Raw genomic sequence first — 27,788 nt, forward strand, 5'->3', positions numbered from 1 at the left:
TCAATGCGTCCTGGGTGCATTCACCCCTGTAGTTAGAGCGGTCTACTTGTGAACGGATCACCCAAGATGCATTTTAATGCCAGGTCTGAACAGGGCCATAGTGGTGATCTCCCTAAACCAGGGATAATAAACACAACTAATAAAAAGGCAAACATCAGCTGGTTTTCTTGCTCTGTGAAAAGCCAGTGAGAACATGTGCACATACAGTTAGAGAACCCGCTCACTGTTTTACATGAACAGGGCCCAGAGGCGGTGTAATGTAGGAGGCGTCAGTAGAGTTGCACTCTGAAGACCGGTGCGTTTGAGCTGCAGGTGGGACCGCGCCACGGCGGGTCTCTGTTGGGTCGCAGCGGAGCGGATCGCGCGCTCCTCGACCCGAATCCGGGCCCGGCGGAGCCCGGGCTCCAGGGAAAGGCGTGGACCTCGCCGTCTGGCGGGGACGGACCAGGCGGGCGGCTCTGCGCCTTAATTGCGTTTGCAGAATCAGCTCGCCCCATTAAGCCCTTTCAGCTCTCAGCTGTGTGGCGCTTTAAAAAGCGCAAGCGGACTCTCTGCAAATTAGGCGGGAGGTTCCATTGTGCCTTCTGTTTTTTTTCTTTCTTTCTGTCCTCTTTTGAAGGGGGGAGGGGGGTGTGTGGTAGAGGATGACCCACACAGTAAACACACATTTACTATTGTAGCTATTGAGTACAGCCAATGCCAGGTTGTGGGGAGATAAGATGAGTGAGTGTTGGCACAGACAGAGAGAGAAAGAGAGAGGGGGAATGTATTTGGTCAGGGAAGTACCTCAGGAAAAATTTGGAATAATGTAGCAGTTGGCTGGAAGGAGCAAGGAGCAGGGGGGCGATATAGCTCAGGAGGTAAGAGCGGTTGTCTGGCAGTCGGAGGGTTGCCAGTTCAATCCCCTGCCCTGGGCATGTCGAAGTGTCCCTGAGCAAAACACCTAACCCCTAATTGCTCCCCGGGCGCTGTACTGTGGCTGCCCACTGCTCCTAAGTAATTAGGATGGGTTAAATGCAGAGGACGCATTTAACCATATGTACATGTATATATGCACGTGACAAATAAAGCTTTCTTCTTCTAAAGAACGGCAACGTGAAAGATGGAAAGAGAGAGAGAGAGACAGAGAGAAAGAGGAGAGCCAGCCAGGAGGGTAGTTGTTGGGCCATTTGGCCATTAAGAGGTGGACGTTACGGTTCAGCAGCTGAGGGGGATGGAGGGGTGCGGGGTTTCTGATGGGAAGCCAGCCATCCCAGTTTGACAGCTCGGGCTCCCAGAGCACCCCCTCCCCGCCGACAGTTACCCATCGTAATTAATCCTGTCACGGCCACTGTCGACCCGCTAGCCGGCTCCCCACACCTGCAGCCCTCTGCTGCACGGCAACAATAACGAGTAAATAATGAATTCATCTCAAACGAGTGAAAGCTTTCATGCCTCCACGTTATCCACAGAACAGTTAATTACCAACTACACATTTTATTAATTAGCGCAGATGTAGGGCTGGGTGGGGTGGGGCATGTGATAGGGTCTGGCCAGTGGGTTTCCCAGCCTTGGGTGTAAGGGGGGGGGGGGTGGGGGTGGAACGGGGGGGGATTCTGGCATGGCAAAGTCCTTCCACTACCCTGGAGAACAACGCCTGTTCAAATAACGTGCTCTCTACCTCTGGAATGCTCTTTGTGAATCAATTAGGAATGCAAGTTCTGTCATTTTTTTAAGAACAAGACATTTTTTAATTCGCTTATGACCTCATGACTCATGTCTTCTGCCGGTCTGGCAGCCCCTAAGTGACTGCTTTATTATTGTTATTGTTTTTATGTTATTGTTCATTTGCTGTTCGTTTTTTTTTATCTTTCATTTTTGTTTAAATGTACGTCTCGTTGACACTTCTGTGAAATTCACTTTAAATAAATGATGGCTTGACTAGTAACAGGTCTTTTATGATGCAGTACGGTACTTAGTTGAGGGAGTTTTCTGAGCTCATAAATAATACAATAAAGCTTATAATGCAGTACGATAATAAATAATGCAATAAAATAATCATCCAACTAATTGGATGCACAGCAGACGGCTACGACCAATGGTCTTTGCAGATAGTGGGCATTTCTGCACCAATGGGAGTGCCCACATTTCAGGCCTCCATCGAGACGGTCTGTGTCTTTGTGATGCTGGGGTCCTAATTCAGAGAACGGAGATGGGGAGGGTGCAGTCATGCCCAGGGGATCCCAGCACAAGGTGCTGAGGCCTGGTACAGATCAAAGCCTTTAAAGACTAGGAAAGGATGGCTTTCAGACCGAACACCAACACTGAAATAATGAGGGCGGGAATAAAACACAACAAGCATGTGAGATGTTGGGAGAGAAGTATTTGATTTGTCTTAAGGCTGTGCTTCTGTGAAAGATGAGGTCAGACAGAAGCTACAGGCCCTAAGGTTGCATGGCGTGGCTGCTCTATAGGCATTTTCCTGGCTGAGTGTTTCACTGTTTTATTATGCAATAATTTAACTAACCGAAGCATTGGTCCTTTGTACTTGCTTCAAAGGCAGTATTATTGGAAATTTCTCACCATTGTAATACGATATGTATGTATGTGCATGTATGTTTTTGCGTTTTTGTTTATGTATGTTTAAACGAATGGAAGTCTGGTGTATTTGCATTTATGCATGTATTTATGTGTGTATGTTCGTATGTATAGCCATTTATGGGTACGCTTGTCAGCGCTGAATGTACTTACTGTGTGCTATCTGTACACTGTGTACCGTGTGTACATTTGTATGCATGCGTTAATGTACTTATGGGTGGGCATGCGCTGAATCATTATAAATTCGTACACATACCAATCGCCGAGCTCAAGGTCACCAACTGTATCTCAGACTATAAAGTATTAATCGGTGTCACCGGCACCTTGGAGGCGAGCTGTTCCCACTCTCTGGCCCTCCGCTGTCTGAGAGCACTTACGCGGCTCTCTCCGGGTCCCTCCATCAGTGCGCTCTTCAGCGCGACCCGGTCTCTCTGCCCCAAAGTGCTCCGCTGGAGAGAGCCAACTCCGGGCGTCATTAAATAGTGACGAGGACCCCGCGGCTCCAGCTCCCAAGCTCACGGCCCCGCGGGTCTGGCGGCGGAACGAGGCGAACGTCAAGCGCGTCTGCGTTGCCGCGGAGATTCGCTGGCGCCGGCGCGGCGGCGAGAGAGAGTTCCGTCTCTATATCCTGCCCGGTGACACCGGTTTGTCGCCGTCGCCCTCGGAAACCCTCATTCATTATTTAACTGATTAAAAACCCCGGATTAGACTCCAATAATAACCAGAAGGAAAAAAAGTGAGATTGAAGCCTCGCTGCTAATTGCTAATCGAAATCCAGTTTAAATAGCAATTTGGGAAATATTTAATGGGATGTATTTGAACATTGAATGCCACTGTAATCCGAGCTCGATCAGGCTATGGGCCAGTGAGAGCATCGCTCTTATTTCAGTGGGGCTTTGCACTTTATTTTCACTGCGGCTGTGGAGCCACAATGGAGGAGATGGAGAACTTTGTTTAATAATCGTCTGGAGCCTGGGTTTTGATTATTGTGTGAGATTAAAATGCCTGCCAATTTAAATAAGGATCACTCATTAGGCGCTGATTGCTTTTCACTTGTTTGCCTCTAATGTGATTGTGAAAGCATTAGCCTGGCAGCATTTGAGTGAAGCTTTGCGGTTATTGTGAAAATATTGCCGTATTTTAAACCGGAGTCCAAATCCAATCCCTCCCTGCTGTGATAAAAAAATGATTGAATGCAACCCAATTTCACATTTACGAAGCACACAAATGTGTTTTCTGAAAAGGAACCGGCTGCTGGTCTTTGTGGTCCTGCTTGCTAACCAAACAGCAGGTGCGGGGTCCTCCTGAATGGACTCACGTGTGCTGTGTGGATGTGTTCTATGACCTTCAATACAGTCCAGCTGTGCCGGTGCTGACTGCAGCCAGCCCAGTTGGCCCCAGCATGCTCAGGGAGGGAGGACTTCAGTTGCCAGGGTAACCACAATCTCATTTCTCACTGCCAGTTCCATGGGTCAGCCAGGCCCCTGCAATCAGCCTGCATTGGCTACGCTCTCCTCTGGAAAACACAAAACACAAAAAAACTGCGGTGGTGGAAAAGAAGCGACTGCGAGACTGTGCTTGTTTAAGTGGCGCACATGCCAGGGTGTTCCCTCCCAAATTGACGGATGATGTTTCGGTAATGGGACGGGTCTTTTGTGGCACATGGGAATTCCGGATTGGGGGAGAACTGGGGGGAAAATCTGCTTAGGTTTTCAGGACCTCCCCCTTTTTTTCTCACTCACAGTTAACCTCTGGCATATTCAAGATTATGTTTTAAATTATAAATATAGGCAGGATCATTTACTGTACTGAGCACCATTTCCTGTTCTCTCTTCCACTGAAGGTCTTTCATCAAGTTCAGTGTGTACCCTATGCAGAGAGAGATAAAGGAAATAGCCTAGAGAGGGAGAGGAATAGGCAAGTGGGAAGCATGAATAGGCGCCCAGCTTTCAGTACTTCAGTTAGTGCCAGTGTAGCTGTGACATCAGTGTTGCCGTGGCTTCAGTGTCTTTGTGACTTTGATATCCCCAGGGAATCGGTGTCACTGTAGCATCACTGTGTCTTTTGGATCCCTGTCTCTATGATATCAGCATCTCTGCAGGCCACCCTTTCATCTCCAGAGATAGGGTGCTTATGATGTCATCCCCTACAGTGCTCTCTGCTGGAAGATGCAGAGGAGGAAGGTTATTTTTTTGTAGCATGAACTGAAGGAGTTTGAATAGGCACCATGTACTCTTTGGTAGCAAAGATGTCGAGTCAATTCCCAAAAAGATTACCCTTACCCATGAGATGTGCAGAGAATACTAGATAGACGCACCTAGAATAACAGGAAATTGCTTCTTAATGTGTTTACCTCATAACCATGAAGCATAACGGTTGTGTGTCGAAAAAAAAAACTATATTCACATTTCCAAGGTTCCAGCAGTTTTATTCTCTTGATCTGACTAATAATGGATTTGCGAGATTCTGATTGTAGGGCTAGAGTACAGAGCGCTTAGCCTATGCGATGGCCTCTCAAAGTCCATTCAAATACTTTACATTTCAGGACTGATCTTTTCTACATTAAGGACATTATAAGCGTGATAGCAGAGGAATGCATTAACGCAGTACATTTTTTCACCTCGCGTATTTCAGATTTGCAGTGCAAAATGATTCAAAAACCATCCAAGGCCTGAGTGTTTATTTGTGGCTTTTCTGACTGCAAGCAGATGTAATGGAGCATAAACTTTAATGAATTATGCACAGATACACAAGTAAGCTTTAGATGGCTTATCTATAAATATGCACTGATTGTTTTTTTTTCTTCTTCTCTGTCTGTAACAAGTGCGAAGTTGGCCTGGTGCCAACATGAGTGGAAAGCCAGCCATGATCTCTGGAATGGTCTAGCCAGTCCCTCAAATTAATCAGGTGCAGTCAGCTACAGAAAAAAAAATGTTTCAGGTCCGTTTCTTCTTTCAATTCTAAGCTGAGAAAGTAAATTTTGAAAACTTGATGACTTGTTTCTTTTTTAAAAATAAAAAAATAGGTTTTAAAAATTTGAGAGGGGTAAAGAGCATGACTGGCAGGCTTAATCAGGGCCTAGAATGGTTCTGATTAAAGAGGGTGCTAAATGGGCTGTTTTTGTTCATTTGCATAGTGTTTGCAGTGCTGTTCCCTGTGGAAAAGGGCTGGGAATCTGCTCTGATGAGGACAGTAATCAGCGGAAGAACTTGCAGCTGGTTCGGCAGCTCAAGGGGGCTCCATCATCCCTGTGCCTCCCCTCTCGTCTCCTCTCCTCTCCTCTCCTCTCCTCTCGTCTCCTCTTCTGTGCTCTCGCTCTCCCTCTGGGTGAGGAGGGCTCGCTCCTCTGGTTCCTGTAAAAGCCTCTTAGATTTTGACGGTGATCCTGAGCTCAGGCTGCTGATGAGTTGCTGCTTCGGGGCTCAGAGCTTAGCAATCAAGTCAGCAACGCTAAGCAGAGTTCAGTTTGGTTAGTGTTTGGATGGGGGACTGGGTGGAAATCAGGTCGCTGTTGTCAGTGTTGTCTGTGGGCCAGTAGGGGGCAGATTTCCATCTGAACTATATATCCACCAATGTCCCTGTGCTGTTGAAGATGCAGATTGTTGAATAGGACATGATCTGAGGTCATGACACAGTGATATTTATCCCAGAAACATATGAAATGGGATATGACACTGCTGTAGAAAATACAGGAAGTCCTTTAGATGCTTGCCACATGGTCTATATACCTTATGATCCCTCTTACAGTCTTTTTGATTCACATTCCCTTGTATTTCCTGCTTTGTTTCTTCTGATCGGCACTGTAAAAAGGTGCATTATTTGACCACTGGATGAGTAAAGATTAAATGAAAGGGGTGTGCAGATTCTCAGACATTTGCATTGCTTGTTTAACAACTTGATTTGGATGGGCATGGTCAAGAACACGGCGAAGGTTGGGGTGGAGACAACAGCACATGTAATTCCATGTTATGTCTGTGTGTTTGTGCATGCTTGCATGTATTTGTGTGTGTGTGGTGTGTGCGTAGTGCATGTGTTTGTATGTTTTGCCTGCGTGTGTGTTGCATGTGTATGTATATGTGTGTCTGGTTTCTGTTTTCCTTGCAGTACCTCAATGGCTCTTGCAGTTGTAAGGGGTTACGGTGGACATTCAGACCACTAAAGAAAGAGAACCTGCTCTGCCACAGCTCTGATAGAACCCTAACAATTTACTATTCAAGACACAGATTTAAAAAAAGTCCAATTTTGCCTTTGTGATAAATCGCATCGATTTGAACAAGGACAAGTGGCGCTGTGCTCTCCGGTCCGCATCCCCTCCCTTCTGTTTCCGTGACTCCCATCCAACCTTCCACAGAACTTTTCAAATGGACAGTTGAATCAGCAGCTTGTGTCCATGTTTCTTTCTTTTATCTGAAACCGTGTTTACTGGAACCAACCTTCCCCAGGATAACTTGCTGAATGATTTGAACTAAAACATTAACTCCAGGATTAATTCAGGCATGTTTTGATACAGTGCTAGCTGTGATACGATATCTGAACAGCATCTTACTTGATTAATACTCGCTGAAAGTTCTATTTTATGGTTGTTACAGCATGGTTGTTAAAAAAACTGAGTGACTCATCATTGTTTCTTGTGGTTTATGGATGTGTAGTACTATGCTGGGTTAGTGAGGGGTAGTATTGCGATTATGGAAGGGGTGGGTTATGACAGGTACATGTAGCATTGTCACGGAGTTAGGGAAGTGTAGAATTGTGTCAGCGTTAGATAAGTGTAGTATTGTGACAGTGTAGTATTGTGACAGCGTTAGGTAAGTGTAGTATTGTGACAGAGTAAGGGAAGTGTAGCATTGTGACTGGGATAGGGAAGCGTAGCATTGTAACTGAGATCGGGAAGTGTAGCATTGTGACCATGTTAGGGAAGGGTAATGTTGCAATGGTGTTTTAAAGGGTAGAGTTTGGACAGATGCATTACAGAGTTATGGATGTTTGCCTGTTTATGGTAGGACTATGGAAGGAGGCGTGTGCTGTGTAGATCTCAGAGTGAGGAAGCTGGAAGGTCCCACTGGGCGTGAATGGATGTTCACGAGCTGAGGATGAGGATCACATCGATCCTCCTGCAGACACATGTTTCAGGCCAGCGGGAGGCCCACAGCTAAACACTGATCTATACGTAATCCAACAAGGCAAGCGAGAGTGAGAGAACATGAGAGAGACAGAAAAACCGAGGAACGGAGAGAATGAGAGAGGGATGGAGAAAGAGAGAGAGCAAGGGAGAAATGGAGACAGAGATAGAGAGATGGTGTTCGGCTGTATAATATTATCACCGAGCTCGCATTGTCTGAGAGGCTAGTAGCAAGCAGAGAAGGTTTGCCCAGGGCCTGCAGTGACCTCGCGGGCCCATGTTATTCCCCTGCCTGAATAAGTACACATCATTCTCCTGTTCACAAAGAGAGTACACAACTCATGCAGTCATAATTGAGACATCCAGAGATGCTGCATTTACAGTGCACTATGCCCCTGAGGAATGGAAGGGACTGCGGTCTGATAATACCTAGTGTATAAATAAAGTCAGATTTTTTGCCTGTCTTTCACATACACAGTTTGTCTTACACAAACACACACACACTTGCTCTCTCTCTCTCTCTCTCTCTCTCCCTCTCCCTCTCTTAATCCTCTCTGGCACAGAAACACATACAGTGACAGGCTCTAATGTGCATGCGTGTTTGTGTGTGTGTGTTTTCTATCAGATTCTTCAGGTGTATACTGCAGTGGTAAAATGGACCCAGTCATTCCATATGCGGGAGTAAAAGTTTACAGATACGAACATTACATTCCCACCTCCGCATGCGTCGCCCAGCGGTGGCTGGGATTGGGGGTACCCTGGGACAGAGTGGACTGCGAGATTCCCGGTGGGACCCCATGAACGGGCCTCAAAATAGCTCCGTTTCCTGACAGCACAATTACAGCGTGTGCGCCTCGGTTGAGATAATAATAACGGCAGCCTTGCCATTTGCCCCCTGTTATTATCAGCCGTCCAGTCTGGACTCTTCAGTGAGCACCGGCGGGGCACAGCGCACCCCTGAAGGGGGGCTCAGAGGAGGGAGAGAGCGTGTGCGGGTTCGGGAGAGGTGGGCGCGTTCACGGCGACGCAGGCCCCCTCTGGCAGCCTCTACCTCACCTGGCGTGGGTTCGAGAAATCAATGTGCTTTCTGTAGCTACAAAACTCCCAGGCCCCCGTTTCAGCTAATGCATTTATCGATCGGCTTGATGGATTTTTTTTTCCCCCTACGCTGGAGAAACGCCCCAGTCTTCCGCTCTTGGAAGCCCGCAAGCGCCAAGGCTGGACTGCCTCCCAGAAGCACCTCCTAAGATTAATCGGGTGATTGGGAACTGCAGCCGTCAAACAATTATACTTGTATTCCACTTAAATCACTAATTGACTAATATTGTGCGTGGAATTATATGTCATAATATTTTTTCCCTTTGCCCTTTGCATTGACAAGACATATATCATGTCACGGAAAAGGTAACAGCCATACGAAACTCCATTGGTCACTCCATATGACCTGTATTCAGTGGGCTGATTTTTGAACATGCAGAACATTTTTTAATGTTGGATTTTCTGTCCCATGGAGTTTTTTTTTTTGTTGAGAAAATAATCCCAAAGATTGCTTTCATACACTGTCTTACTTTTCTTTTATCCCGAAAATACAAAGCTTTTCATTGATGCAATGAAAAAAAAATGCATTGTTCTTTTTTGAGAGAGGACATCACCGTAACTTGATACGTGTCTTTGTGAACCCCACTCAAGAATGGAATGAATTCCGAAGGCCAATAGAGGTCCTTTCTGTTTTCTGTTTTCATTTTTCAGTCGTGCAACTGTTGATATCGTATTTTTCGTCACGTACTCCGGTCTTTCTTGGGGGTTTTTGTGAGAGATTGGCAGAGGAGACAAGGAAGACTTCTGGGCTTTCAGAGTTCAACAAAAGCTTGCATTCCATTCATGTAATGTATCAGGTTAGTTTCTGTCTTCCACGTTGCTTTTCTGTACCAGAGATGCCACGCACTAAAAATATCGCATTCTTCCCACATTCGCCAGGTTTCACACCCTTGGTTTACATTCACCTGCTGGATTGGGTGATTTTTATCCTGGTCTCACATACGTTGCTCAAAAAAACATTCAAATCCGTGAAAATATGTGTGTGAGCAGAGGCAAGTGAATATGTTTTCTGTTGCAGCAAACAAAGAAATCCCATTTTAAATGAGACTATGCAAGCGTAGTTCAGCCGGCCCTGGATACAGCCTGTGGGAAACATCGTCTGAACCTTTGACCCATGACTTTTTGTCCATAAATGGTACTGCACCGTCTTTTCACATAAGTTCCAGAAGATACTTTTTCTTCATCTAAAGGCAGAATTATATCACTTCTTATTCATATTTCTTAGATCAATAACATCAAGTCTATAAATCCAAGGTATGGTGACTACCTTGTCCAACAAGTGTGCTGTAGGCTATTAACATGATACTTGCTTGCTAGCTACCAGCAACATAAACACTGTTTCACATCCAGAATAGCGCTGTTTCTCTGTCCTTAAATTATTGCACACTCCGGGTGTTGCTAATTAAGGTTAATACCGCCACCGAATTCACACCATTGCCATTCACACACGTTTCATCAATGGATTAATACTACCACCTACTGCACACCACCACTCGCACACGTTTCAACAATGGGGAGTCAATGACTCAGTGAGTCACCCAGTCTCTCAGTAAGAGACATTCGCTGTTGTTGGCCGGCCCTCAGGGCCAGCAAAAATGCAAAAAAAAAAAAAATCCCCATGGATTTAAACCTAAACATCTCATGAAATATATGATTCTAGTTCTCGAATTCTAGAATGGAACTGAAATGGACTTAGGGCCACATAGAATGTTCTATTTTAGACCTTATGTACAGGCTATGCCCATGTAAGTTTAAAGCAGAGCCTGCTTATGTTGTGACTCGCTGGATGTAGGCGACAGACTAATAGACTAACAGCCTGGCAACTGTAGGATTTGCTTATTCATTCTTTCTCATGTTTGCTTTCTTAAGCCTTTAAAGAGAAGTTTTTTTGGAATGTTTTTTCAAAATTTTAATTTAGTGTTCTGCTTTCAGTTCACCAGTAGTGATTGTTACATCAGCAATGGAATGTTCAGTTACGAAAATTCTAATCATATATTTGTCTTACACCTTAAATGGTTAAACGTAGGATTACCATATGTTGACAGGTTAGCTTCTTATGTGTTGGAATGACTCATTTGCTGTACTACTGCTTTAGGAAGCATTGTTGTTGAAAGGCAAGGGCACAGTTGATCGCTCTTCTCTCTGTGCCGTCTTTGATTTACTGCTTGATCGTTGTCCCTGTATGCAGAGATCAGTGCACAGGTGCGCAAACCTGGGATCTGTGGAAGCAAAATGAACATCGGCATTGGTCAACAACAGCAACAGTTGCTTTTGGAGTTTTGAAAACTCCAGGTAGGCTTATTATTTGGCTCTGCCTTCAACCTGTTTTGGCCCTGGCTCATGTCGTATTGCTGAGCAGCTTTCTGTTTTAGAGGGATAAGATGGGGATATTAGCTTGTATTGGATTATTGCATAAAATGCCTGGGTCAAATGCCAGTAGTAAGCCTGGAATTACATAGATAAAGAGGGAAGTAGAATTAGTGTGGTTTTTTTGTTTATTATATAAATGGGCTGCTTTCTTCTTACCTTTATCATGCAAATGCTTGGAGGTTTACAAAGTGTGAGGGTGTATTTTTAGCCCCCCCGATTGAAGTGGAACACTGGTGTAACCCTGACCTTTTTAAAGATGAATGGTGCACAGGGAGAAGTGCACCATAACAGCATTCATCACACATATGCCTTCTGCCCCCCCCCCCCCCCCCGCCCCCATTGCAGGTATGACCTCATACACGTTGCTCCTCCTCAGGGACACATTTCAACCAATCAGGTTTTACTAGAAACTTACTCAGGGCTATCTTTTGAAGCATGCCCCTTACATCAAACATTCTGCCAATCAGCCAATCAGTTATCCATCTAGTGTCTGTCTCTCTAGGACATTTATATTATGTAACACACTTAACAATTAATTCCTGCAATGCGCTGCATAGATAATGTGTAACAAAGGGTCCAATTACACTCTGATTCACATTTCATTGCCAATTCACTAGCATTTTGAGATTAGATTTGTAGATTAAGTTAGTGCAATTTTATTTAATGGGCCCAGTAAGATACAGTTTCAGTGCCAGAGGCACGTGTAATATGAGCTTTGGCCATTTGTTCCTGTTTCAAACAGAAAGCCCTCAGTGCATGTATACACCTGGTATTTTCATTGCTTTCTGTGGATTCAAACCTGCATCCCTCTGGACTAAAACACACCGAATCCGTCGGTTTCTGGCGCTTTTAAAGTGAGGATCCTATTTTGGTTAACTATCTGGTGCCAAACCCAGTATGGCACTGATAGATTTTATAATATAATTTCCTGAAAGTGGCAGATTATTGGATTATAGCACATTCAGTGGCACTCGCTGTCCTGGACTGCCTTTTTCTTTCTTCTCTCTCTCTCTCTCTCACTCGTTTTAAGGCACTGCCGCCCACAAAAACTCCTTCAGGCAGAGGAAAACGGAAATGCATTGCTTCAAAAAAGAAGCCAACTTCCCAATGACAGAGCCGGCTGTTAAACCTTTTAATAACCACATATATCTCTGTCTTTCTCTTAGCTAGGTTTAATAATCAGACCACACTAATAGTGAGTGTCCATTATGTTCATTAACCTCAATTAACCACTGCAGAGGGATTTGTGCTTGTGTGCATTTTTGTCCTAAAATAGATACATTCTCTGAGGTGGGGGGCGAGTGAACTGACCTGTGGTGGTGTTGGATATGTGATTTTGATTGCAGCAGTAGTTGGAGTACATTTACTTTTCACATAAAAAATATGAGAGCTTGATGGCTTTGAGAGAAGACTCTAAGCACCTCCACGGCCAAAATGGGAACAGGTAGATTAATGTCACCTAGCCTCATTGAGTAACTGGAAATATCCTGCATTTCAGTTATATTAGTAACTCATTTTTATTTCTTTTTCAAGAAAAAGTAAAGTAATGCAGTTATAAGTAATGCAAGAGTAAATTTATGGTGCCATAAATAGATGCAATTTATGGTATTGCATCTAGGATAAACTAAATGGCCAAAAGTATGTGGACACCTGACATTCAACATCTCCTCCAAAATTATGGACATTAATATGTTTGACAACCTCCACTTTTCTGGGAAGGCTTTATACTAGATGTTGGGGCATTGCTGCAGGGGTTAGCTTTCATTCAGCCAGAAGAGCATTTGTGAGGTCGGGCACTGATTAGGCCTGGCTCCCAGTTGGCTTTCCTACTGATCCCAAAGGTGCTGGATGGGGTTGAGGTCAGGGCTCTGTGCAGGCCAGTCAAGTTCTTCCACACTGTTCTTGCCAAAACAATTTCTATATGGACCACGCTGTGTGCCCGGGGGCATTGTCATTCTGAAACACACAAGGGTCTTCCCCAAACTGTTGGGGATGCACAGAATTGTTTAGAATGTGATTGTTTGCTGTAGCATTACTATTTGCCTTCACTGGAACTAAGGGGCCTAGCCAAAACCACTTTTGGTCATATAGTGTAGTTAGTGGCAAACCCTGCCCTCCCCGCCGCCCCCTCAGTGCCAGTGTGTTGGTATCTGCCCACATCACCCCCCTCGGGCTGCTGAAAGGCTAAAGTCGTGTCTGGTTCCTTTGATTGTCTTTGTGGGAAGTGGGACGCTAGCAGTGCTCTTTCAGGGCTCTCCTGCAGATCTGTGTGTGGGCTGGAAGGACATGTTGGCATTAAGAACAGTGTGACAGCAGACACACTGGCAGGGTACTCTGAGAGAAGCTTGGATGTGTGATTCACTCCAGTGGAGGAATCACAGTCCTTTATTCCAGAAGTTTCTTAGACGTGTTCCAGACCTTAGTGACAGTGTCTTCTTCTTTGTGTCTTGTTTTTTCCTTTGTGTAAACCTCTGGAATATTTAGTGGCAGTAGTCTGGTGTTAATATACCAGCGTCTTCGATCTTTGTTTGTTTGATACTGTGGAAGATCTGCTCAGCAGCTGTGTGTGTGCGTGTGTGTGCAAGCTTGTATGTGCATGTGTGTTTTTATGTTTGTGTGTGTGTGTGTGTGAGAGAGAGAGAGAGAGTGAGAAAAAAGAAGAAACTGAGAGACAGAGCAGGTGTATTCCTCATATGGACCCACTGTGTTGTTCTGATTGACAGGCCTTTGCCGCTGTCCTCCCATTGTTTCCGTGGCGATAAAAGAAGCTGTTTGTCGTCACGGTGAATGGTGGGGCTTATGAACAGCAGCTGTGTTGCCTCTTTGGCAGGATAATGCCTTGCCGTATCACGGGGCAACTGCATCTGGGTACAGTGGCATTTGATTATTCGATTGGTGAAAGGGTGTGAGAAGAACCCCGGAGGACATGGTGTTACTCTGCACACCCCAGCATACCCCACTGTTCCCCAGCGTACCCCGACGTACCCTGGGGTTCCCCGTCTTTCCACACTGTCATCAGTTCTCCCCATCTCTGCCTGATTACTGATTCCCTCTTTGTCTCCCTTCTCTCAATGCACAACCACTGCTCAAACACTTTAATCATTTATTCTTTTATATCTCAGTGGTGACATCCTGCTGGGCTGGAATGATTGTTAGACCATGTTTCAGATGTGTGGAGAAGAAAGCATTTTCTATTTCCTCTTCTGTCAAGTTGACTGCATTTATCTAATTCAGAATACATGGAGAATCTCAGCTTCACAAAACCCTACGCAGCAGAGATTCGTCTCCCAGGAATCAGTCTGGTTTGAATGAATGCCAGACCCCGAATCGCCCATACAATGGTGAATGAGGTTCATTCTTTTGTTTGGTCCGGGGAAATTGTCGAAGCTAATTCTTGTTTCATGGTTGAAGGAATAATATATGCCAATTTGAGGTAAGGTTTGTACCAGGAAATGTTTTGCATTTTATGAAAAGTTATTTTACGGTGCAGGCCAGATTTTAGCTGTCCCAGAAGGAGCATGCAGCTAGTGGAATTGAAATATTGTGTAGTCAACCTAACTCTAACCCTTTTTGAAAACGTAACATTAAACGCAAATTTAAAGATTCGATGCAAGCATTCAAGGATTGATTCTCAGGAGTCATGAGTATTTTTTGTTGCTAGCATAAATATTGCAGCATTATCGTGCATCAAAAAAATCATATAGATAACATGAGAACATATAAACGATGTACAGTATCTAACTACAGCTGTACATATACTGTACATGACCCAGTAGTTAGGGATAATGAGTTCTGGCGCTAGAAGGAACCTTTGATAGGATTGTTTGCTATGTGAATGTAATGACGCACATAGATCGGCAATGACTTCCTCCAAACTGCCCTGTCACTGCACAGGGTAACGCCAGGCCCTGTGAAAGGAAACAAAATCCGTCTCGTAGCGGGCGTGTCCGGGGATCGATTCCCAGGCAGTGTCTGTGCCTCTCTGCCCTGCTTAACCTGAATTGGCTCAGCCATATAAACGCATGAAATATGAACTGTGTAATTCACCCCCTGCAGAATGGCCTCCGCGCTGAACTGGTTAGAGACGGCATGCCGTGCGTACACCTACAGCAGCGGTCTGCTTTCCCTCGTGACGTCATAATCCCCATTCACCGGGACTGAATGAACGGGTTAATAGACTATAATTAGATCATTATAAACCCGTGGAGATCTGCGATTCATTCAAGTTGATTGAAGGTGAACAGAAAGACTTCCATTAGAATCAAACAGCCCTCACTATGTGCAGAAGGTTACCGCGTTACATACCTGAATACGAAGGAAAGAGGATATTTTCGAATTTGAAAGAGGAGCAAATGAAAGAGAGGAGAGGAGGAGATTAGGAAGGAGGAAAAAAATCTATTGTTTGATATACAGTCACATTAATTCAGATGGAGGCCCGTGCTATAAGTGGAAAAAAAAATTATATTAGTAATATTCATGTTGGTACCCCCAGTAGTTACTTATGCTGTATTATTAACTATATTACTTTAGGTGGTTAACATGTACATTTTCAAAAAAGAAAAAAAAACTCCTGAAGGACATGATTATTCCAATATTGAGTTGAGTTTCTTGTAGATTGTATGAGCTTATCTGGCCACTTAACTGCGCTGAAAGATTATTAAAGAGCAATATTTACAGAGATGAGCTGCATGGCTCAGATCTCACAGCTTTGCCTTCTTTATTATTCATGAAATAGTTTTTCATCGCTCCGTTACTGGCCGTTCATTACTGTGTTCTGTTTTTAAAGAAATAATGTGGTGGAGGACTGGGGGGGGTAGAGCACCCCTGCTGACCCAGATCCAGAGATGAAAAAAGGGAAAATAATGAGTTTTGCCGTTTTTAGCCACGGATGCACGAATCCTGTCTCCGTGCGTTCCTAGACATCGACTGATGGGCGCTCCCCAGTTCTGAATGGCGCTTATCTGGTTGTTGTGGCGTCCTTGTTCGGGCTGGAATCGGCCAGTGGGGTTATTGCAGGCTGGTGGGAGCCCTCCTCTTTGAATCTGTCCAAGAGTCACAGGTGGCTCCGTGTTCTGGCAGGACAAAAAAAGACTCGCTCTCCGTTGAGTAAAAAAAAAAAAAGAAATACTGAGCCATCTGTTTATTTTTTATCCTCAGCTGCCAAAGTATGAAGTGATTAATTTAGCAAAAACAAGCACGCATGTATGTGTATATATATGCTTGTTTCTGCTAAAGGAATATGAAAGCAAACTGTGTCTGGTAAAGATTTTTGGAGACAAATTTCACTTTTTTGCTTATTCCTTCTGGCTTCAAATTTGACTAAAGGCCACCTCCAAGCTGGTCTCGCCCATGTCCTTGGCAGAGTAGAGCGAAAATCAAAACAAAATAATTCCTGTAATTTTTTTTTTGTGACTGTCATGTAACCTGGTTGAACACCTGTTGCGTCTTTGATTAAAATGAAAACGGGCGGGGCCGCCCGTGTAGAACCGCGAGGTTAGGGCGCGATGGCAGCGTTGTCTGGATTCGTCCCAGGCTGTTATCGAAAGTGCTCTCAGGCGCAAGAAGACCTTGATTTATTCCGCCTTTCTGGCGGTATGACGGGAGCGGCTCAAGAGACGCTTCACGGGCTGCGCCTCGAGAACGTTGGCGGTTTTAACTTCTGTGGCTTGCGAACCTTGAAACGGTCGAGTGCCGCGCGCGCGTTCCAAGTCTCGCACAGCCGCTGAGACCTCTGAAGGACCGGGAAAGTGCGGTTAGGCTTTTGCAGTTATTAGCTGCGACCACGGCTCTATAGCTCTGTCTGTCAGCCGGTCTGTCGGCCGGTTAGTCCACAAAAGTGTCCCACCCCGTAGCGGCCGCAGTTTTCGCCCCAGGTGGCTGAAATTTGGCATGGATGTTGGTCATGACCGGCAGGTACAGCTGAGTCATTTTCAGGCCGATTGACCAAGAGGGAGCGTGGCGATGGGCGCATAACTCCCGAATGGATTCACAGATTGGCACAATATTTTGTGGAAAGGTTGGTCATGAGCCAAAGAAGAGGTCACGTGTTTGTGTGAGGGTGTGTGCATGGATGCATGCACACATGGATGCATGCGCTTGTGTGGTTGCAGCTATTGCGGATTCGCGCTATTGCGGATTCCCGGCATTCGAATGAGCTGGCGGGGACAACGTGTCTTCGGGGGGGATCCCGAATGCTTAATAACGTCTCATAAATTTGGCAGAGGCTTGGCAGAGGAGCGATGTGCCATCCTGTTCTTAACGGCAGGCGATACCCCAGGCAGAGGCACTTCAATTAGAGATCGCTCGCAGACAGTCCTGCCGGAGCTCCCTCAGAAGAGGCGCCATCCGTTACGGCCTCTTATTGGGGACATTGTGATGAAAATGAGGAGAAATGAACGGCCTCCGAATGTGAAGCAAAATGGCGAAGGCTCGTCGTAATGAAAGAGGCGATTCTGATGTAATGGGAACGTCTTGCTTTCTTTCCCCTCTGTGGATTGCCATTGACCTTTTGCTCTTTAGAAACAGTTTGGGCCAGTAAGCCTGAGATAATGGGAGTTAATCAGAGCAGGGACCGGTGCTGCGGGCGTGACATTTTGGCTGTGTTCCCCCCCCTCACGGGCTGTTTGCCCTGCGGGGCGACCCCATCCCTCCCCATTGCCCTTACGTGTTCTGCTCTGGTGAGCTTCTGAATCCCAAGGGGTTTGACAAAGAGAATGGTCAAATTCTGGGATTGAGTACAGTCTTCCAATCACTGGGGTTTGAGGGCAGAGAAATACTGTGTGTGAGTTAATCGATCAGGGCCCATATTCATGAAGAGCCACAGGATTTGGAATGCTGATCTAGGATCCATATCTGAACCTGAAATGAAAAATTGAGTCAGTTCTTTCTAGTGCAGTGCAAAGTATTTATTATTTATCTTGTATAAATATTGGTCTGGATTGCGGAATCCTTGCTGTAATCATACATAATGCAATCTCTAGATGCTAATAAGAGAGTATTACCATTTTATTGCCCATAATGCAATGTGCATAGGCACAAAACATGATGATTGTATAAAATTGATGGAGTAAAGCAGCATATTTTTTTTGTTTTGCCATCATGTTTTAACTGCACTCAACAGACAAAAACAGCGCAATCAATTCTTTATCTCTGGAAGAGTGATTTGTATGGACCATTCAGTGGGACCAGGTATATGTCCGTATGTCCGTTGTTGTTGTTGCTAACTTGGCTCTACTGATTGGCCCGTGTAGTGCATCCTGCTGAAAGTGGCTGCCTCTTACACTGGAGACGATGACCCCTTGGTTATGGCCAAGGCCCGTTGGCCATCTTGACCGCTGATGGGACGAGCTGTAATGCGCGGTGATGGCTGATCAATGCCCGTGTGCATGCATGCGCTTATGCGGTTATGTTCCTCAGGGGGGCGGTGAGGTCTGGTCTGATCTCGGCGTTCTCGTCCCGGCTGTCCTGGCTTAGCCTTCCCCCGGCTAGCCACTGGGGCTACAGAGTGACAGGCTCCTTCAGCACATTGAGAGCATTCTTTTCCATCTCCTTGTTACACACAGGCTCATTTGTCTTTTCCCAGGCAATGCAAAATAGTGGTAGTGTCATGGTAATGCATTATGGGTAATGCAAAGTTTGTACTCGAACAAGTGAGCTGAGGTGCTACCTTAAAATAATGATACTGAATAAAAAGGCACTTGCTCATTGGAAAAAATATATGTTTATTGTCAAAATTTTGAGATTTTAGAAGACGAAGGCCAGGGTGGCTGAAATGTTTTGGATAAACATATATTTTCTACAAGCAATTTAGTTGGTTGATCTATTTAACTGAATTATCCATTTCATGATTTCTCATGTCATTTTTATTTACAGTATTCAGATGGCTTGAAGGTACATTTCTCTGAAAATTGTGTGTGACAATGGTAAACAATAAATACCAGTATTGAACAGTGAGAAATATTCACCCTGTTCACCTTGATCGCCCACATATATGGTGCCTGGGCTCCTGGTGACGTTCCCCAGTAGGAACAAAGTGAAGTCCCATGAATAATGAATCTCAGGGCTTTTGTTCCACAAGGTGCCCATGTTTATGGATGAGTCCACCTTTGGGACTGGTTCTGGACCAGAGAAATCCACCATCTGCCATGACATTTCCAGCTCTCTCTGACTCCAAATATCAAGATACCACATGAGCGAGTACATCTGTTGTTTTTTTTTCTTTCTTTTTCTCCACCATCACAGTTTTTATTTTATTCAGGCTGGGTTTCCAAAACACAGCTTTGACATATGAGAATGGACTTCCTTATGTGGTGCTGTGTATGTGTGATTGTGCATGTGTGTGTGTGTGTGTGTGAGAGAGAGAGCGAGAGAGAGAGAGAGAGAGCAATATAGAGAGGGAGACCTTTAGGTCTCCTTTATTGCTCAGGACAAAAAAACAAATAAATGAGATCTACAGGTTCACAACATTATCAAAAATGCCAACTTATGTGCACACGCACACACACGCATACAGAAAGAAAGTAAAAAGGAGTACATGAAATACGAGAGAGAAAGAGAGAGAGATATTGCACATGTTTCTGTGCCTATTTTATTACGGGTTAAGACCTTGAGCCTTAAAACGACAGTCCAGCAGCCCAGACGGTCGGTCCATCAGCTTAACGTGCTCCTCAATGCCAGCTTTACAATTGGCAGCAGACCTCAGTGACACTCTCCTCAGAGGGATAGCAAATATGAAGTGTTTATAATAAGCCACCGCGGCGGCGGCGGGGCTCTGAGGTGTGGAGCGAGCGCGCGATTGCCCTGCGGGGTGGCAGCGTAGAAGTGGTGCCTGGATTCCCTCCTAAATCATCCAGCCCACTGTGCCCTCAAACGGGGTGCGTGGCGTCTCCAGACTGGTCTGTCAAATACAGCGCCAGGAAAAATACTCAACCTGTCAAGCTGGCAGGGTGAAAGGTCTGTGAATTTATTTATTTATTATTGTTTTATTTCTTTATTTAGCGCCGTGTTTGTCTTAGCGTGTTATTGACTCTTGTGGTAGAGGAGGTGCATGCAGCCAATGGGGAGAGTTGTCAGTCTCGGTGGCCTGAGTCCAAGATGCTTCTCAGTGAAAGGAGGAATGATGGCAAAGCCAAGTCTGGCTTTCTCGTTCAGATACTCTGGCTGCATTTCTCACCAGACAGGCAGGGGGGGGGCTGATGAAAATACAGCACAAAAAACATGACAAAATAACAAAAAAAGAGACAGGCGGACTCATGTAACGGCTGCGGAACCTTCCCTCTCTTTATGGGGTAATTAGCTGTTTATCGCACGTCATATATCAAAATTAGTGTGCATTGTTCTAGATACTGTTTGAGTTAGTATTATTAAAATTATTTAATAAAAAAACAGTCTGTTTAAACATAATTAAGCCTAAATTTAAATCAGAAGTTTTTTCAAATTGATTTATTCATAGATGGCCCTGTAGAAATGCCATGTGTGGTATTGTACCAAGCTTGGTATGTCAGGTTTTTGGCTCAAAATGATATACCAGCTCTCCAGTGGTAGCTTTTTATTAACGTTGTCTGTTCCACTTATTTTTAAATAAAGATGGCCGCCCAGGAGCCGGGCACTGTTGTGTGTGGCTGCCGCCTTCTGCTGTTATACACTTCCCACATACTACGAATGTGCACCTCACAGCTTCTTATGAGCTCATAATAGAGGAATAGAGGTGCCTTGATAATGATGTGTTACCCAAGGCAAAGTCGAGAGAATACAGAACATCAGCTATTTATCTCTTAATCTCATTCTTTCCCTGTATAACATGAATATACAGTATGCAGTATGTATGTGCATATATGTATCTATACAGTATATATATATATATATATATATATATGTGCTGTGTGTATAATACTTTTTGCTAAAGTGTCATCAAACAGCAGTAAAAATAACTGAATAATATAACTGCTGAATAACTGAACTCTGTATCTAAACTTCATATGTTGAGCCCTATGTACTGGAAATGCATGATGAAATTCTGTTAACAAAATGTGTAAGTTGGCACATATATTTGGCACATACGTTGGATGGTTGGAAATTGGTGGTGTTGGTTTTTTGCCCAGACATTAATTTCACTGTTGGTACATATTGCTTGAGTTGGGGTGTATATTGCATCGCTTGGAGGATTGCATTGATTCAACTTTTGGTATAAATTGGTTTAATAGTGATATATATACAGGACTACCTGGAGTAATTCATCGATTCAGCTTTTGTTATACATTGGTTTGATGTGGGTGTACATCAAATTACTTAGAGGACAGCATTGATTTTACATGGCTATTGGTTTGCAGGCACAGTTATCGGCTTAAGTGGCATATGCTTTGGCATGCTGCTTGCACCGGATCGATTGGCTTGCGTGTTCATTTTGTAAATGAACCATGTAGCCAGTGTCTCGGTCGCTGGGTGGAGTGAGATACTGTAATGAGACGCTTGGACCTGGGGTCTATGGCGGCGCTGCAGTGGGCTGTCCCACACCTCAGCCCTCAGACCCGTTCATCATCAGCATTCTCACGCCGCACCGCTGCCCCAGAAAATTTGGCTCCGCAAAGTACTGCATGTACTTCTAATTTAGCACTTCCAATTTAACAAGCTGTTTCTTTGTCTGACCTGCAGCTCATACTTAAGAGTCTTTGGTTTCTTTCCATTTATTCAGAGATATTTATTTTGTGTTCTAATATGCTATATGCAGCCCTGTGATAGATTGGTGGCCTGTTCAGGGTGTATTCCGGCCTCTCGCCCAATGCATGCTGGGATAGGCTCCAGCACCCCACGACCCTGCCCAGGATAAGTGGGTATAGATAATGGATGGATGGATGGATATGCTATACACAGTATGCTTTGTTGACAGCTTTTTCATTCGTGTTCATTGGGTGTTGTCCTAATATGACAAGAACGTGCAAGGATGCCTGCAGTCATGTTTCATGTTGCCTTCAGTGCTAAATGAAATACAACTGAAAGTGTTAAAATGATGACCATGTTGACCATAATGACCACAAAAGTTTTGTTAAGTTAACCTACTATATCTTCACATGTAATCTTCACGAATTCTGCATGAAGGCAACTGTGGCAAATGCAATGCACACGCCTGATTGGCCGTGGGTGTGTGCGCGTGTGCGCGTGTGTGTGTGTGTGTGTGTGTGTGTGTGTGTGTGCGTGGATGCGTGCGTGCGTTAAGCTGCACATTAACCACGCAGGTGCACAGTAATGTTTGTTTACAGTCCTTTTTTTCCACCAACTATCATTCTTTTTTCCCAAAAAAGCTTGTTTAATTTCCAGTTGATGGTAATTACAGTGAGCTGTGTGCTCATTTAAACAAGGAATGGAACAGCTGAAAATAAGCAGCACAATAAACTGGAAACACTGTTATTAGAACTTGCAGTATGCCACTAATGACCCTCCCATAGTGCCCCCTTGAGGTGATCTAGGAAAGTGGGCTGAAAAACGCATCCCAGATGCTTTCCCACTTCCTTAGCTTCATGTAAAAATATTCGCACAATGCTTAAAAAGCTATCACCAAACAGGAATGATAACTTTTGAATACATACATATACAGTATGTTAAAATTAAATAACTTGGATCTTGGATGTGTGGTAAGTAGACTGGAATGAAACTTGCATTACATGCAGTACTATGTTGCTACGAGTCAGGGTGAACTGTATTTCTGTTGGGTCATAGGCCTACAGTGAGAACACAGTGGAGCTGGGTGCTAAGACCATTCCCATACATACTCTTCACCCACTTCAACAATTTTAATAGAACTCCATTGCTTTCAATTACCAGTAGTGATGTTACATCAGCATTAGACTGCCCAGTTAAACATTCTAATCACATTTGGTGATCGTAATTACAACTTAAAGGGGTTCATTCTGCAGTACTTCTTCTTTTGGTATTGCTTCTGTTTTACCCAGATTTGTATTCCACACCCATATAGAAATTGTGTGTTCATTTCTGGGCTCCTGTATCATGATTATGGTGCTCTATTGCCTTTTTTTTGGGGGGGGGGGGGGGGATCAGGAGCTTCTGGTGTTCAGTTAGGCTTTCAGATGTGCACACACTTTGAGCTTCGAGTGTGAAAATTTTATGTTTTGGACGGATTAGCTCTCCACACAAGTGGTGCAGGAACTTGTTAACTCAAAGCAGCAGCATGTCTCAATTTGGATGAGTTCCCTCCAGAGCCAGTCGGGCTCTGCGCTCTCTGCCAGGCCTCTGCGTCTGAGTGAAGCTCCGCCCCCGTCGCAGAACCAGCGGTGGCTCCAGTTTAGGGGGGGGGCATTTCCTGGCGGGCCGCGCTCCAGCCCAGGGGGGTTTCGGGTTCGCAAAGCAGGCCTCTCTTTTGCCGGCGGAGGGGAGCTCGTGCCAAACGGCAAACGCGGGCGACGGCGAAGAAACCGGGGCTGCTGTAACGCTAACCCGACGGGACAGCTGTTCGCGGTGGTAACAGCTGTATCCGCTAACCAAGAGGCTGGCTTGCTCAGATAGGATTCTGTGTCGCTGTACTTGTGCCAGGAAAGGTAGCCGGAGTTGCATTTTTATGTTTCCCCAGACAGGGGGGGAAACCGCTCAGAAGATGAGAAGAACAGCTCCATGCTAATGGCGTTTACGCGCACCCCCCCCCCCCCACTCACATTTAACGGTTCCCCCCATTAAAATCCATCATGTCCTCCCCCGTGTTTATTTCCCTCCTCGGCCCGGCCTCTCTCTCCACCGTAACCTCGCCCGCCCGTCTGTCTGGGGACTTCATTAGGAACGTCCGGGTCTAATGGTTTCCCCCGCGAGTTTTTAAGTCCCTAAATCCCATGGTCCCATTAAACATGCGGGAGCGATACGGAGCGGCGGGACGGTCTGAGGTCAGCGCCGAGCGAGAGCGCGTCGTCCCGTTCGTGGGCTGCGGCTTTCATATCTTTCATATTTAACTGACCGTCTGATCTTTGTGACGGAGTGCGTCGCGGCCTTGCGCCTTGTATGCCGCTTAGAGCGGCGTGCTATTTGCTGAACCCGGTTGTCTGGGAAAGATAAGCGCTATTCGCTTACTTTATGGACAGATCATTTCCCTGAGTGGAAATCTTTTGTGCTTTTAACGTTAGCTGTCCTACTTTTTTGTTGCGGAGGAAAAAAGAAGGAAAAAAAAAATTCTGTACAGCGATTCTGTACATGTTTCTTGTCTGCTTTTATTACTTTTGGAAACGGTGTCTCTGCAGGTGTCCATTATCCAGAGAGGGTCTCCTCGCTGTTATTTTATTAATTTTTTTTTTCTCATTTTCGTGGAGCATTACCCTTTTCTATTTTCTATCACTCCCGTAAATTAAACCGGCCTGAGACCTAGCTCCAGGACACAGCTGAATATTCCCGACTAGGATTGGGGTACGCCACCACCAGGCCCAGGGCCCAGTATGCTCTCCTCTGCCAGGCTTTGCCACAGGGGGGCTGCTCCACACTCCTTTTAAGGCAGTCTTTATGCCTAGTCCATGAAGTGTCTCAGAGTAGCAGCGCTGTTCTAGGATCATTTTCATCTCTTTGTTCACTGTGGGAAAAGTGAGGATACCGACAGGGGAAACCTGGCCCTAGTTCACCTCTCCTACCCTGAGATGCTTTATGAACATAGATACAGAGCTGCAGTTATATAATCTAGATACGGAGCTCTACGTATACAGGGCAGATTAGGGGCAGTACTTACAGCATATAGTCCAGATATGAAGTTTCGCTTATATAGTCCAGATACGGAGCTCTGCTTATGGTATATAGTCCTGATATGGAGCTCTACTTACAGTATATAGTCCAGATATGAAGCTCTACTTATAGTATACAGTCCAGATATGGAGCTTTGCTTATATAGTACAGATTTGGAGCTCTACTTCTATAGTCCATATGTGGAGCTCTACTTCTATAGTCCAGAGATGGAGCTCAGTTCTTAATCAAATATGTTGATTGCTGTTTTGTATTTTCCTGTCAGGTGACACTGTGGTATTTGAATACAGTGACTCTTCCGTATACAGAGCATGTCATTCTTTTTTTATTGAAAAAGCAGCACTGCCATACCTGTTCTGAGAGGGCCACAATGGACATGCGATTTGTAACATACTGTGTATGATTATGTATTTTTTATTGCTAAATTGGTAAAACAAGCAAACACAGCTATCATCTGGACCAAGGCCTCTGGAATCCCTCTCTGCTTTTGTCCAAGTTGTTGGAATGAGACGATCAACCAATCGGGAGCCAAAGGCAGTTCCTCATTCATTTGGTTGCTAGATTGATCAATCTGACACCCGTTCTGGGTCCCTGTTGGAGGTCTTGAGAGGGTCCCACTGTGGCTCATAGGCAGCGGATTGCAGCACGATTTGTGCTACTCCTGCAATGTTTTGCTTTTTTATAATCTGTGAAATTAACAGGGCTTATTTTTGGCGGTGAGAAACGTATAACCCTTCCAGATTGACACCTTTAACGCCTGGTGGGAGAGATAAATACAAGAAGAGCTATTTCTGTTTGGGGAGGCTGCACTATAATACACTGCACTCAGTGCTGTTGCACCACTGTACTCTTTCATATAGGAGTCTCCTTTGGCTGGACTGAAAGATGAAACTAAATTGACAAAAGCCCATAATAAACATGTTGAAATTTATGAAAATTAATTAACCTTCAGGTGAGCTGTATCTGAAACCTTAATTATAGCCCTGAGAGTGAGTGAGTGAGTGTGAGAGAGAGAGAGAGAGACAAAAATATGTAGCTACAATTACTATTAATAGTTTCACACTCGACAAAAGTGATTCCCTGTTTTTCCTTCCCTCCCCACCACCATCTTCTCTTTCTGAAATAATCTCTCTTGCCTAGACTTCATGTCTGCATACCCCCAGCCCTCCTGTGTGGAGATATTCACCACAGACCACTGACACTGAGGTAAAGAATGAAGTCAGCTCAGTTTATCTGAAACGGCCCCACAGATATAAAGAAAGGGGAGTGAGAGGAAAATTCGGGAGGGTTGTGGGGGTGAGGAGGGGCACATGAATATGTGTGTGCTCTAGTGGAATTGGTGGTCCTGCAGGTTTCCCTGAAGATGGGATACACAGGTCTCCAGCTTCCCCTGTTCTATAGCACCCCACTATTACAGCTTGTAAGGTCTGGAGCAGTGTCGGCTATCCCAGTTTTAATTGGGGCAAAGATTAGAGTGTGTAGATTTAATCTGACAGCCACTGTGAGTTCTTAACATTGAGCACCAATTTAAGCTGTAAAATTTTTAGCTTGAATCAAAATAAACCAGTTGTTATGTGTGGTGGTCCAAAAAAAAAAAACATTGCCAGATTGACTCACCCCTTGAATGTGAAAGATACTGGTTGACACAGGCAAAAGCAAATCAAAACTTTATCAAAAATGTCAGTGAGATTCACAGAGGTGTTTTGGCTCAGTTAGCCTTCCTCGTTGCTTTTGAAATGCTGCCTCTTCCTCATTTTATTTACAGGCAAGATGTGGGGAAGCTCCAGTGACATTTGAACCCCTTTGTTTGTGTGTGTGTGACTGTTGCATGCTACTGTTTGCACATCCAACAGGGACCAGTGCATCAAAAAGAACAGGCCATGGAACTAGCACTGCAGGGGTGTCGCTGTTTGGGGATTGTGGGAAAGCAACATTACCATGATACACTGCCGTGGAAATAATTCAGAGAATTCTAAGATTGCCCTTTCTCTCCCTCAGGTGTCATTTTGTAGGTTTTAGGAATGGTTTACTCATCTGAATCCCCGCTGTAAGATTCTGGGTGAATGGAGAAGTCACTCACTTTAAAAGGCCATGAACTTCACATACAGGACAGATATTATGTTTTGAAAGTCCCAAAATGCTATTTTCTCCAGATATAAAATGAAACATTGATAGTGTGTTTACGGGCATGGCATTCTTCCTTTTATTGTTTCTGTCTCTTAAAAACATACAAGGAATCTCTTTTGTATTGATTTGACATGCCAACTTTGAGAGGACTGGTTGATCCCCTCCTGCATGGTATTTTCTTCTAGTCTGGTTGCACTGGACACCCCAGTGGTGGAACAAATTTCCCACAATGGTCAGGACAGCAGTATCATTGGTTATCTTCCAAAGTCGACTGAAGACCCACTTCTTCAGACTCCATTTTAGTTCCCCTCCCATCCCCATCTCATCCTTCACAATAATTCATTTTATATTATTTGTATGGTTGTATCTGTATTATTTTATATTTTATGACTTAATATGGATGTAATCTTTGCGTATTTCAAATTTTCACTTTAGTTCTTGGTTAGCATGTAGTTAACTTGCGCTCGCACTTTAGTAATGTTGCATTTGTACTTGCTCGTCTGGGGATGTTGTCAGCTACATTGTAAGTCATTCTGGATAAGAGCATTTGCTAGAGGAATGTAATTTAATCTAATGTAATTTGTGAGTCGCAAACTACAGTACTTTCCTAGACTTTTCTCTCAATGGCATTTGGTGTCATAGCTAGTTTATAGGCATTCATTAAGATCAGCTTTTCTGTGGGAAGTCTTTCTGATATTTTATTTGAACATTAAGGAGTCAGTATGTTCAGCTCACCCCTTGGCCTCCTTCATTTTCCAACTGCAACACATCCAAT

General features: G+C 44.6%; 1 protein-coding gene across 5 annotated transcripts in view; it reads left to right on the plus strand.

Moving 5' to 3' along the window:
* Nucleotides 1-27,788, plus strand: part of sorcs2 (sortilin-related VPS10 domain containing receptor 2) — a 245,011-nt gene that overhangs the window by 38,029 nt on the left and 179,194 nt on the right. Inside the window, exon 1 of one of the 5 annotated variants that reach the window (XM_064343613.1) lies at nt 8,323-9,591. The exons of the other annotated variants lie outside the window; for them this stretch is intronic. Within the exon in view, the coding sequence (XP_064199683.1) occupies nt 9,583-9,591 (9 nt within the window). The 5' untranslated portion in view covers nt 8,323-9,582. Of the gene's footprint in view, nt 1-8,322; nt 9,592-27,788 lie in introns of those variants that run through there. 5 annotated transcript variants of the gene reach the window in all.

The sequence above is a fragment of the Anguilla rostrata genome, chromosome 7 (genome assembly GCF_018555375.3).
Source record: "Anguilla rostrata isolate EN2019 chromosome 7, ASM1855537v3, whole genome shotgun sequence".
Lineage (NCBI taxonomy): Eukaryota > Metazoa > Chordata > Actinopteri > Anguilliformes > Anguillidae > Anguilla > Anguilla rostrata.